The sequence below is a fragment of the Squalius cephalus genome (genome assembly GCF_949319135.1).
Source record: "Squalius cephalus genome assembly, chromosome: 23".
NCBI classification, from domain to species: Eukaryota; Metazoa; Chordata; class Actinopteri; order Cypriniformes; family Leuciscidae; genus Squalius; species Squalius cephalus.
The window spans coordinates 4,608,568-4,622,644 of record NC_137144.1 but is presented as its reverse complement, the minus strand read 5'-3'; the positions used below and the strand labels follow the sequence as shown (position 1 = coordinate 4,622,644).

Here is a 14,077-nt window from a genome sequence, read left to right as displayed (position 1 = left end):
GGGCTTAAGCGTCACCATTGGTCCACTAGTTCTAGATTGACAGCTACTCCTCTAGCCAATCAATCAAAGAGGGGAGTTGATGTCACACCAATGCGACTCATGGCTACTGATGCTTACTTATACAGGGGAAGACGACAGTTTAATTTAACTTTACAAAGACTTTCAAGCAGTAAAGCTATCTGAACTCTGGACATAAATAATCAAATTCATCTTTTTTGAGATACATGAGAATGTTAATGTGCACACTGGTAATTGGTGTTAAACAATATTACTTGGCTCATGATGTCAATATGCTAAGGCTACTGTAAGTGAAACATCCTGCAGTTATGAAACGCTACAATTCTTTGCAAAAACTAAGTTTAAAACGACCATTGTCTGAAGTAGGGCTGGGCAATAAAACGATAACGATATGTATCGCGATAGACACGTAATCAATATCAATTAAAAATGCGTTCGATAAAACGTTCGATAATTTTTTTTTTCGTCGGAAGAAACCAGCAAAGCAAGTTTGATTGCTTGAACAAAGGCACTCACTCTCTAGTAACTAGATAAAACAGGAAAAGTCAGCTCGCCTGACTTAAAGTCTGACCGTAGTCAGACCAATGTCGTCTGCAGATTATGCAAGACCGTCGCTGTTCTAGCGTGTGCGTTTCTCAGCGCATACATGTGAAGCTCACATGCACTAAAAGCCTGTCTACCAGCGCCTGAATACTAAGTTATCTTTCGAGTCTTATTTTGCTAATACTGTTATATACACACAAGGTTTACATAAACTAGTTGGATATGTCTAAAGTGAAAGCAAACTTGAGAAAATTTAGAGAAAATCTGCTTGTCAAATTTATATGTATAATTTTTAATGTATAATAGACGCGTCGCGCGCAGCTCTTATAAAGAGACAGTAGTAATAGTAAACACGCTGCCGCTTGTCCTTAAAGGGATAGTTCACCCAAAAATAAAAATTATCTCATTATTTACGCACTCTAATGTTGTTCCAAACCTGTATTAATTGCCTTCTAATATTTTCTAATATTAATATTTTGAAGAATGTGGGTATCCAAACAGTAGCTGGTCCCCATTGACTTCCATAGGAGAAAAATATACTATGGAAGTCACTGGGGTACATCAACTGTTGGTCATTCTTCCAAATAACTTTTATTTTCAACAGAAGAAAGAAACTTATTCGAGTTTAAAACAACGTGAGAGAGTAAATTATGAAAATTAGAATTTTTAGGAGAACTATACCTTTAATGTTAATAAAACAACAAAATGTAAAGAGAAAATCACTCACTGCTCTTGACTAATAACTTTATTAATAGCTTTAATAAGTATCAATGTATAATTTATAGAAAATAGAAAGAAATAGATTAATAGAATTTATAGAAAGAAATCGTAATATTATATTTTTGCCATATCGCCCACCCCTTTATAAAGCATTTCTTACGTATTCTTTAATTTTGCACCTTAATGTTAAGAGATAATTGTTAAGTGTTCATTGTGATTTTAGACTTTTGAGTTTTCCATGGTCGTGTTGACATTTCTGCCTTTATAACTGATGGGATTATAATCAGAGGTAGGTTAAGTTTAAAATAAAAAATCTTTAAATGTAATATATTTGTCTCCTGGACTGGTCCTTATTTTAAATATGTTATAAAAAAATTCAATAATTATCGATATCGACCGATATGAAACACTTATATCGTGATACAGTTTTCAGCCATATCGCCCAGCCCTAGTCTGAAGACTTTAAGACTTTGACCATTCACTGCTATGCATTGCCTATCTTCTTTATTAACTACGCCAAATTTGACAAAAGATTATTGAAAATGATTGTGTTACAGAGAAGATATACAGAAACCAGTTGGATTTAATATACAGTGATTTATTACATACTTATTGTGTTTATTTACATAGCTACATAATTGCATATTACTTTAGGATTAATGTTTAATATAGCTTCAAATTTGAATACAGTCCATCAGGGATAGGTAACGTTGTTTCTGGAGTGCCGCTGTCCTGCAGAGTTTAGCGTCAACTCCGATAAAAACCTCACCTGTCTGTATTAATTATCCTAAAGATGATGATTAGCTGGTTCATGTGTGTTTGATTAGGGTTGGAGGAGCTAAACTCTGCACCCAGGACCGACATTGCCCATCCTTGTGATTGATTAAATATGAAAGTAAAACGGCCAGTAGGTGGTGGCAAGTTACTGTTTTTACGAGCGAGTTATTCGTTCAAACTTCTCGTTCAAATCGGCAATTCTTTGATGAAACACTGTTGTGTTGCTCGGAGAAGATCGACGCTTGCGGTGCCAGGTCCAGAGGTAAGTGCAATAGAGGTGAATGATGGATCATCAGACAGGCACAACTGTGACAACTGTACATGTTAATTTTTTTGATTCACGCTTATTATTTTTTGATCCATGGCTGCAATACTTTAGACAGGATATTGATCCCATACTCTTGGGCTGTTCGATAATGGCAAAAATCATAATCACAAATATTTTGGTCAATAACGTAATCAATACAAAGTTCTGTCATGAAACTCTAGATGGCGCAGGCTGATAGGTCCTTAACTCAATCTGCTTGCAATCACATCATTCAGTATATGGCACAGCTGTTTGGTTTCTGCTGTATCAGTAGCCAATGAGCTCACTGTTCAACCTACAAATACTTGGTTAGCGAGCTCTAGCGTGAATGACTTATGTAACATAAACGTTGGTAAAACAAATCTTGCTCCATCTTTTATCTTTACTCAAAATAGTAAGAATGACAGACAAGCTGCATTAATAGACACAGTTTTAAACACATACTTACAGGTTGTGGTTCTGAGGAGCAAGTTGGTACAAATAAACTGATTGCACCAGGTTTGCTTGAGCTAGAACACATGAAATATCTAAACTACCAAGGTTTCTTGAGTGTCACATTTGACTGCATGTTAGAAATATGGCTAAGTCAAAGGAATGGTCCGAAAAGTTAAGAGAAGATATCATCACCCTTCACAAACAAGGAACAGGATACAAAAAGATAGCAATGCCACTAAATGTTTCTAGAGGTACCGTTGGAAGCATAGTTTGGAAGGAACAGTGGTTACACTACCTGGATGGGGCAGAAAAAGGAAGCTATCAACGGCTGCAACGTGGGATGCTATCCACAATGCTATCCACAACGTGGGATGCTATTCTGTTTCTCTGAATTGACCTTAAAGGATGCTGCTGCAATTTTTACTCTTGCCTTGACATCAGAGTCTCTTTCCCAAGTAGCTAACTTGTCCAAGTTGTTTTGCAGGGTTCTACTGGACCATGTGATGTTTAAGTAAGGCAACGCCTTTCTGTGTTCTGGCAAAAGACAATGAAACCATGTGCGAACCAAAGGGCCATTATCACCTAACACCTTTTCTGGAGTGTCTGCAATTCCACTGTACACTGCAGCTACCTGACAGAACCTCTCAGTATATTCATTCACAGTTTCTTTTTTCTCTTGTACACAGCTAGTAACTCTCGACCAATCGATTTTGGGTCCTAAGATATTCTTTAGGATTTTCAAAACACCTTCTCTCAAATCGCCCTTACTGACATGTTGCAGTTCAGAAGTAACAGCAGACTCAAAATTGTTGAATTCAGATTCAGTTATAATTTGTGACATCAGCTTTGTAACTTCCGGCAACGACATGTCGTAAAGATGCATTTTACTGAACAATGCTCTCCTAAACTCAGAAAAATTTCTTTGCACTGATGGCAAACTTTCAGCAATTCTCTCAATATCTTTAGGACCTAAAGATGTTTTGACTGCTTTTGGCTGCAATATGGGGATTGCAAATGGAACTGTATCAACACCTTTTCCCTGAGGCTTTTGTCTAGCTACGCACACTTCAACTGCATTTACATCTGCATTGACATTGTCCTCTATACTATCAAAAGACTGTAAATCAGGATAGCTTTCATCTGACTGTTGGTCTTCTAAATCACATTTGGTTGAGGCTTTGTTATGGCCCACCTTTGTCTTGAGACAGGACATGTGAGTCTGCAATTGTTTGTTCTGATCGTTTAACGTAGCAATACACTGATCTTGTTCTTGTGCAATGGATAAGCTAAATTCTCTGTGACAACAGATAATGCCTTTCACATTTTTCTTCCTGATACATGCACCCAACACTTTCTTGCAATCTTCAATTGACCACACTTTGTCTGCATCAATGCCAAATTTCCTTGTTAAATTCAATCTGACTTGCTCAGTCACTATTGTGTCCATGTGCTCTGATAACAAAGACTTAAACTCATTGTCTGTCCATAAAGGGGTAGCTAATACAGTTTTCTCATTTGTTGGAATCAGACTAGTATTCCTTCTAACCATTTTGTGAATTTCTTTGTTACCACACAATCAAAAACATTAAAACTTGTCTCTACTGTCTACAATAGAGGGTACACTTGTTAACACAGCTTAACTATTGTTAACTTTCCAAATTACCACACTTAATGTTACGGCCAGCTCGTTTCGACCGTACATAAAGGATACAAGTACACTGAAATGACTTGCAAGTTTTTATTACTCTTCAAAATACAGATAAATTAATATAACAAAGTCTAGGGTTCAAAATCAAAGGGGAAAAATCATAATCCAAATGGGGAAGAGAAAAGGTTGGTATGGGTTGTAAATAAATAAAGGCACGCCAAAAAGTGACTTCTCCAGAGGGCGTCAATCCCCTGGACGAAGTGAAGAAGAGTGGTGGAGGCCAAGGTTTTATCCTCTCCTTAATTAGGTGGAAGCAGGGAACAGGTGTGTGCGATCTCCTGCACTCTCAATGAAGAACAACGCCACCAGCAGGCGAGCAAGTGGAACACAGGGTCGTAACACCTCCCTCCTCAAAAAAGATTCGGCAACGAATCTAAAAACCAAAGGAAAGACAGTCAAGCACCACCCAAAATGGACACAATAAAAAGTTCTAGTGATCCAAAGAAACGTCTTCTACTCCTCTTCATTCTACAACACCTCTGGGCCCTAGAGATGCAAAGAAAGAGAAGAACAGGCAACGCAGAGATCACGATTTTACGCTCTAGAAAGTGTGTCAGCTATAATGTTGTCTTTTCCTCGAATATGTTTAATCTCAAGATGGAAAGGTTGTAAAATGAGACTCCATCGCATAAGTCGCTGGTTTCGATTCCTCATCCGATTCAAGAAGACTAAAGGATTATGATCCGTATAAATGATAATCGGTGCAGCAATTGACCCTAGATATACCTCGAAATGTTGTACGGCCAACACTAGGGCAAGAGCTTCTTTCTCAATGGTGGAATATACCTGTTGATGTCGATTAAATTTCTTAGAAAAGTAACTTACAGGATGTGGAACCTGGTTCGAATCCTCCTGCAAGAGAACAGCGCCCGCACCGCAAGCACTCGCATCAATTGCAAGACTAAAAGACTTTTCAAAATTTGGAGCTGTTAAAACAGGGGCACATGCCAGCAAAGCCTTACAATTTTCGAAAGCCTGCTGACATGTCTCAGACCACCAAAAAGGCACTTTCGGACTCAATAAATCGGTGAGAGGTGAAACTACACTAGCGAAATTCTCGCAAAAACTCCGATAATATCCCACCATGCCGAGAAACCGTCGCAATTCACGACGAGTGGTGGGAGCTGGAAAGTTACAAATGGCTTCAACCTTAGTCTCAATGGGCTTTACACAACCATTCCCCACTACCTTACCCAAATAGGTAACGGTTGCCTTCGCGAACTCAGACTTGGCGAGATTAACGGTAAGATTAGCCTTTGCTAAACGAGAAAAAAGTTCTTTAATCTGGTTAAGAAGAATCTCCGAGTTTTTAAGTCGCCCGTCGACTTTTTCTCGAGAAAGAAAACTCTCATCCTCATCAGCATTCTCTAACGAATCCCCACTCGTGCTGCGAAAGAGAGGAGATGATTCTGAAAAAGAGTCACAAGAGTTTACCACATTAACAGTAACAGAACGAACAGGAGCTATATACAATTTCAACAGGTTACTGTGACAAACTTGTACTTTTTTCCTCCGGTCAGGAGTATTCAACAGATAATTATTATCGGAAAGACGTTTAGCTACACTGTAGGGGCCTGTAAATTTAGCCTGAAATGGGTTGGCAGGTAGAGGCAGCAAAGCCAATACTTGATCACCCACCTGAAACTCTCTCAGCTCAGCTTTTCTGTCAAAATGTTGTTGCATTTTTATTTGAGATTTACTCAACTTCTTTTTAGCGAGAGCTCGTGCCTCATACAGTCTACGCCGGAATCCACTCACATAATCTGAAATGTTTTCAGAAGGTTTAGACGTTCGCCACTCATCAGCTAACACAGCCGTAGGTCCTCGCACTACATGTCCGAACACTAATTCATTTGGGCTAAACCCAAGACTTTCTTGGATTACCTCACGTATCGCTAATAACATCCACGGCAGACCTTCTTCCCAATCCGCATCGAGTTCCACACAATATGACCTCAAAAGGGACTTCAGGGTTTGGTGAAACCTCTCAAGAACTCCTTGACTCTGCGGATGATAGGCACTAGAAATATTGTGGTTTACTCGAAGTTGACGCAGGGCTTTTGAGAACTGTTTTGACATGAAGTTCGAACCCTGATCGGATTGAATAACTTTGGGAATTCCAAAGGTCGACATGAAATTAGTGAGGGCCTTCAAGACAGATTTAGTAGTGATGGACCTTAACGGATAAGCAGCAGGATAACGAGTAGTCTGGCACATGACGGTTAAAAGATATTGGTGACCAGTCTTAGACCGGGGCAAAGGACCAACACAGTCAACTATCAAATGCTCGAAAGGAGTGGAGACGACAGAAATAGGCTGCAACGGAGCAACAGGCACTTTTTGATTTGGCTTACCGGTGATCTGGCATGTATGACAAGATCGAATATGTTTTGCCACATCTCGTTTTACCTTAGGCCAATAGAACCGTCGCAAGACACGATCATATGTTTTACGAACTCCGGTATGACCAGCAAGTCCTTGATGAGCCAAATGCAACACAGAGTCTCTCACTGTGAAAGGAAGCACAATCTGAGTTTTAGGTTCCAGAGAAACATCTTTATGCAGGACCACTGTCCGACAAAGCAGACCATCATCAAGAAAGTACGAAGAGGACAGAGGATCAGAACACTTCTTAGACCTGGCTGCAGAAAATAAAGGTTTAAGAGTGTCATCACTCTGTTGAGCTCTAATTAAATCCTCTCGAGAGATCTGTAACAAAGAAGTCAGAGAACATTCATCAACATCGGAGAGATCAACATTGGTTTTCTCAGGAGTGGATAGAACCTCAGATGTATCAGCAGATTCACTTTTCAGCACTGTTGAATCTTTCTGGTCAGAAGACAACGAAGGACAGGACTTCAGGTCTCTTTGCTCAAGACATTTAGACACATCAGATCCTGGCTTACCTGTATTAACAGTGTAAAAGAAAGTGTCATGCAGTGGAACTTCAACTTGGTTTTCAGACAGGGGTTTAGCCATTGATCGAGTAACTGCACAAGCTGGAAACAAATCAGGAAATTCTCTACAGTTTTCAACATCAGATTTCCTCGGTATAGATGCTATTATGGGCGGAGCTGCCACATCACTCCGTCCCCAAACATTCCCACCAGCTAAATCATTTCCCAGAATAAATGTAATCCCAGGGACTGGAAGTGCAGAACGAACACCAACCACTACGTCACCAGATACAATGGCAGAGGAAAGATGGATTCGATGCAAAGGCACTTCAACAAACCCCATCTCAAAACCTCGCACTAACACATGAGTTCCAGTAGCGGTTGCAGAAGTTAAAGGCAAAATTCCTTCTAAAAGAAACGACTGCGCGGCTCCCGTATCTCGAAGAAGACGTACTGGCACCGTTTCGTTTGAACCAGGCAATGACACATTTCCCTCAGTGATAAAAGGTGTATAATCAACGGAAGAAGTTATACACTGATCAACAGATTTATCACTAGCACCAGATAAATGACAATCTTTCTCATCACGAGTATCAACAGTGAATGGTGAAGTAGAAACTAAAGCAACAGGTTTCGACAATCTCTCTTTCTTCTTGAGAATAAGACAGTCAGATATTTTATGACCAGGCTTTTTACAATAAAAGCAAACCATGTCTCGTGAGAGTACAGATTTACTAGCATGTTCAGCAACTGTCGCCTTAATATTCCTACTCATCACAGGAGACTTCGTCTTAGGTTGAAAGCAAAACTTAGACTTACTCATATCGTTGGTTTTAAGACCGACTGAACTGAATGACCCACGATGGGTTAACACAAATTCATCAGCCATGATAGCCGCTTCAGAAAGTGTATTCACCTTGTGTTCAGTGAGATGCGTAGCTACAGCATGAGGAACACAATGTTTAAACTCCTCTAAGAGCACTAATTCTCTTAACTGCTCTTTAGTTGTAACTTTCATTGAAGTGCACCAACGATCAAATAAGTTCTCTTTTTCTCTTGCAAATTCAACATGAGTAGATTCATCAACTTTACTCAAACTCCTAAATTTTTGACGATATGCCTCAGGCACGAGTTCATATGCATGTAACACAGCAGATTTCACCACATCATACTCACCACTCTGTTCCAGTGAGAGTGCAGAATAAACTTCCTGAGCTTTACCTGTGAACACACACTGTAACAACAAAGTCCAAAAGCTTTTCGGCCATTTCATGGATAAAGCAACACGTTCAAAGTGATAGAAATATTTATCCACTTCCTTTTCAGAAAATGGCGGCACTAATCTCATATTTCTGTGAACGTCAAACACAGGTTCACCTGCATTCGCACGCTGTTGTGAAACAGGATATGCTTGTGAAACTTCAGCTGTCTTTGCTGCTAATTCTAACTCCAACTTTTTAATCTGAAACGCTCTCTCTTCTCGATCCTTCTGAAACGCTCTCTCATCACGTTCCCTCTCTAACTCAAACTCCATTCTTCGCATAGCTAACTGATAATCTCTTTCTACCGCTCGCTCTTTAATAGCGCGATCGTCACGTTCAGCACGAATTTTCGCGGCATCTAAACACAATTGCTTCTCTTGCAAAGACAATTCTGGAAATTTTGTCTCACTTTCACTATAAACATCAGCAGGAGTAGACACAAACGATTCACTCTGAGTGATTAACTCAGTGCTTACCTCTATAACTCCTCTATCAACAAGTGATCGCTTCAAAGTAGTCACGATAGTTTCCTTCAATCTCTTTTCTTGAGAAGTAAGATCGATACTGAAGCGTTCGGCAATTTGCACTAACTGCTCCTTTGTACAACTCTCAAGCAAAGCTTCTGACGGACACGCAAAGAAATCTTCGACCACCGAAGACATTTTGTTCGTATGTATATACGCACAACAACACAAACAAAACTAATAATTTAGCTAACACACGTGAGACGCTGTTTACACGAAATACAACTCCCATAAGCAACTACTTCAAAAAAACTACGTCACAGTTTTATGCAACCTATGCTCATTCACAAAAACTTCCGAAGACTTCCCACAAGTCAAAACACAGTGTAAGCGCGATAATAAACCGCACTATACAAACGAACACAATGACTTACCTTTACTTATTTTTGTCGAATGGATTTACCGTTTACAATATGAGAAAACTCCAGCTCCTAACTCAGAAAACACTAACTAAATCCTACCTGGTCCTCAGAGATGTACCGGGCTCGGGGCGACATTAAACGCTAAGCTCCGCGACAATCAGTCAGACTGAAGGTCCGGAAGCGTACCCCCAACAGAGAGTGAATCTCCACCCAGGATAACCTCCAAAAACAAGAAAGGCAAAATAACAAAACAAAACAACAAACAGTGCTCCGTCGGAAAGATTGTATTCACAATCCAGCTGGAAACACTCTAACTAACCAGAGTTCTCATTTATAAAAGGTAATCATTCACAAAAACATACACACATACAACCCATACTTACCAACGTTTCCTACCCCCATAGGATCGCGGACGAGACACCCAATTTATGTTACGGCCAGCTCGTTTCGACCGTACATAAAGGATACAAGTACACTGAAATGACTTGCAAGTTTTTATTACTCTTCAAAATACAGATAAATTAATATAACAAAGTCTAGGGTTCAAAATCAAAGGGGAAAAATCATAATCCAAATGGGGAAGAGAAAAGGTTGGTATGGGTTGTAAATAAATAAAGGCACGCCAAAAAGTGACTTCTCCAGAGGGCGTCAATCCCCTGGACGAAGTGAAGAAGAGTGGTGGAGGCCAAGGTTTTATCCTCTCCTTAATTAGGTGGAAGCAGGGAACAGGTGTGTGCGATCTCCTGCACTCTCAATGAAGAACAACGCCACCAGCAGGCGAGCAAGTGGAACACAGGGTCGTAACACTTAACTTCCCTGCTGACAAGAACAGAGGATCAACAGAAATAACTAGCATGTAAAGCTAATTCTTCTCTGCCTAAAGCAAAGGATACCAACTATTAGCACTTGATGCTAACTTTCTCTAGCTTACAGATCAAGAGCATACACACAATATTAACATGTAACTGTTAATCTTCCCTGCCAACAACAGAGGATAAATTTCATCTCTAAAAGAAAAACTTTTTTAGAGGCTTATCTTTAGTTAACCAAACTCTACAGCTGTTTGTTAACTTCTTCTCTGAACGGCGCAGAGGAAAAAACACATTTGTACTGGTCTGCATTGGTTCTTTGAATGGAGTGAAACTCACCGAATTGTTGGTTGTACAGAAAAATTTAGTCTGGAACTGAGCTTGAAGTTTCAAGATTCAGTCTAGAACTCAGTCAGCTTTGTTGAGATCTTTGAGCTTGAGGTTTCAAGATTCAGTCTGGAACTCAGTCAGGCATTGAGATCTTTTTGGAGCTTGAAGTTTTCAATCTGGAGGAAGCTGGAAAGATTCAGTCTGGCAATCTTTGTAAGATCTTTTGTTGAGCTTGAAGTTTCAAGATTCAGTTCTTTGAGCTTAAAATTCTTTGAGTTTCCTTTGTCTCCATCCGGGTCACAAGGCACCATCTGTTGTAAAGTTTTCTTTGTTCGAAGCAGAGACCAGGAGACAGTTGGGATCACGTTCAACAGAAGTTATTCTTTATTGAGAACTCCGCTGTACGTGGCTGCACTACTTCCAACATTATCTAAAGTATATAAATTTACATGGTGTCTTATAGGCATTTTAGGAGGAGGGACTTTTGAAGGTGGAGACAAATTCAAACAAAGCATGTAAATGAGTATACAGGTTAAGGAACCCGTCCCAGACCGGCAGTCTCAATTTAATCAGCATAACCACTCAAATGCATATGTGCTAATCCAATCAGCCAAACGATTCAACGTCTGGACTGTGGCTCGTGCTCCAAGAGCCATTAAAGACAATAGGTTAGCGTCTCCGTGATCTGACTCATTTAACTTACAAAGGAAAAACAGGTCGGGCAGGAATATCTTGCTGTAAACTCAATAATCACTTTCTCAGTTTATATACTATCTAAATTAAAACCTCAAATGCTAAAATCAGTATTCTTCACCGTGATGTTATGTAAGGAAGCATATCTCAAATAGATTCTTAAATTTGAATCCTTCACCCTCCAAGAACTGAGTTTGACACCCACCCCTGGTTTAAACTGTAAGGAGAATGATTAATGTAGTTATTTAAGTCCATCCTGATTTGACTAGAGCAGGGTGTCTCAAACTCGGTCCTGGAGGGCCGCTGTCCTGCAGAGTTTAGCTCCAACACTGATCAAACACACCTGAGCAAGCTAATCAATGTCTTCAGGATCACTAGAAACTCACAGCTAAGTGTGTTTGATCAGGGTTGGAGCTAAACTCTGCAGGACAATGGCCCTTCAGGACTGAGTTTGAGAAACCCTGGACTAGAGCAATGAAGGCAGCAGTCAGTGATGTGTTTCACTGTTGCTCTGTAATGGGAAATTTCAGTGTAATGGTAATGTTGTAGTACGGACAAAGGGGTGGGGACACGGGTTATGATATCAGTTCCTGAGTAAACAGTTAAGCTGAGTATCACGCACAATCCTGGCTTGTTTTTATAAAATAGCTAACACAACAGCTGTCTAGCTGATGTAGTTTACAGGTGTCCTTCAGCAACACAAGGCAGATATGAGGCTAGAGCTGGAGCTGATACAGCTTCACATGCACTTCTCACTTCACAACAATACACTGCTCTGCTCTATTCTGTAGGTTGTCTGGCTGTATGGTGACAGAGGAAGGCTGTGGTTATGTGTGTTCAGCTCTGATTTCAAACCCCTCACACCTGAGAGAGCTGGATCTGAGCTACAACCACCCAGGAGATTCAGGAGTCAAGCTGCTCTCGGACAAACTGAATGATCCAAACTGCTCACTGCAGATACTCAAGTATGTAAAACACTAATACTGACATACTGAATGTAGGTGTGTGCATGGTGAATATCTACATTAATGTGTGTTTGTGTGTTTATAGTGTGGATCATGGTGGAGAAATCAGGATCACAACTGGACCACAAAAGTGTACGTCTACAAGCGCACACACACTCACACAGACACGTAGTGACTGTTGTTTTGTTATAGATGATTCTGTCTTCTTTTATTCAGATGCCTGCGAACTCAGACTGGATACAAACACAGCAAACACTCGTCTCATTCTATCTGATGAGAACATGAAGGTGACGCGTGTGGGAGAGAAGCAGCTGTATCTTGATTACCCAGAGAGATTTGATTATGCTCCTCAGGTTCTGTGTGGAGAGAGTCTGATTGGACGCTGTTACTGGGAGGCTGAATGGAGCGGGCGTGTTAAAATATCAGTGACGTGTAAAGGAATAGGCAGGAAAGGAGAGAGATATGACTCTATATTTGGATACAATGACAAATCCTGGAGTCTGAACTGCAATAATTATAGATTTACTATCTGGCACAATAATAACTACACTGATATACCTGACATCCAATCATCCTCTAATAGAGCAGGAGTGTATGTGGACATGTCGGCCGGCACTCTGTCCTTCTACAGCGTCTGTGACACAAACACACTCATACACTTACACACTTTCAACACCACATTCACTGAATCCCTCTATGCTGGATTTGGGCTTTATGATGATTCCTCAGTGTCTCTGTGTCAGATTAAACAACACACAGACACAGTAATGTCCACATTTACACAAAGTCCTCAAATCTCACATAATTAGGGGCCAAGCACCGATGGTGTGATGGCACCTACTGCAGGGTTCTCAAGTCTCACGCATTGGCCGTGAGACACACGCAATTCAACCAGTTCACACGCTCACACGCCACACCGTGTATTTCTCACGCTGAAAAGGCAATGCCAACCAAGTTGTCCTACAAGCTTTATATATAACGTTGTATATGAGGCGCGGGCACACAAAGTGAAGTTTCCTGCCGCCAGCACGTATCTCGGCCAGATTGCGTTCGTTAATAGGCAACACAGATGCGCGAACACACGGAAGTTGACGGAACATTCTCGGCCACCGTACGTTCGTTACTAGGTAACCAACAACATCGCGCGAACACACGTCGTGATCTACAGTCTATGGTCGTGATGATGGAGAAGGTAAGTTGGAAGAAAGCTCGTCTAACATTTTAAGGCTAGAACATTTAATATATAGCCTATCGTATACATTATTATTGATGTGCACAGTCAAAAACTCTACAACTACTTTGCAACCAGACCAGAAGCTTTGGCTCAGTTTGGCTAGCTTACGTTATCTGAAACTAAGGGAAATGTTAGTGGGTATGGGAAGGAATGAAAATGTATTTCTTCATTTTATTTTAAATAAATTTAAATGTATTTATTTTATTTTAAATTATATTATATATTATACTGTATAATAGTATTTCTAGTTACATTAAGGCTACATACGTATTAAAGCAGAGTGCTCTGGGTAATATTTTATATCCTGTCAAAACATAACGTTACATTAATCATTGATTGCCATTGCATTTGTATTTTTCAAACACTTGCAACACAAAACACATTTCATAAGCTGGAGTGTGTACTCTTGTGTACACACACACACACACACAAACACACACACATACCTTAATAATACTCTAATATGTCATTTGTTCTCAATGTCCCACCACAC

General features: G+C 40.1%; 1 protein-coding gene across 1 annotated transcript; it reads left to right on the top strand.

Annotated features, from left to right (window-relative positions):
- Positions 1-12,180: 12,180 nt before the first annotated feature.
- Positions 12,181-13,483, top strand: LOC307151167 (stonustoxin subunit beta-like). The gene is made up of 3 exons (XM_079859039.1): positions 12,181-12,350; positions 12,436-12,482; positions 12,567-13,483. The coding sequence occupies exons 1-3, from the start codon at positions 12,190-12,192 to the stop codon at positions 13,157-13,159; spliced, it is 801 nt and encodes a 266-aa protein (XP_079715165.1). The 5' UTR covers positions 12,181-12,189; the 3' UTR covers positions 13,160-13,483.
- Positions 13,484-14,077: the final 594 nt, after the last annotated feature.

Bases quoted from the DNA above. Each gene is read 5' to 3' on its own strand.
- LOC307151167 (XM_079859039.1), top strand. From the start codon at position 12,190: ATGGTGACAGAGGAAGGCTGTGGTTATGTGTGTTCAGCTCTGATTTCA. The intron at 12,351-12,435 runs GTATGTAAAACA...GTGTGTTTATAG, and splicing joins TGCTCACTGCAGATACTCAA to TGTGGATCATGGTGGAGAAA. The intron at 12,483-12,566 runs GTACGTCTACAA...TCTTTTATTCAG, and splicing joins CACAACTGGACCACAAAAGT to ATGCCTGCGAACTCAGACTG.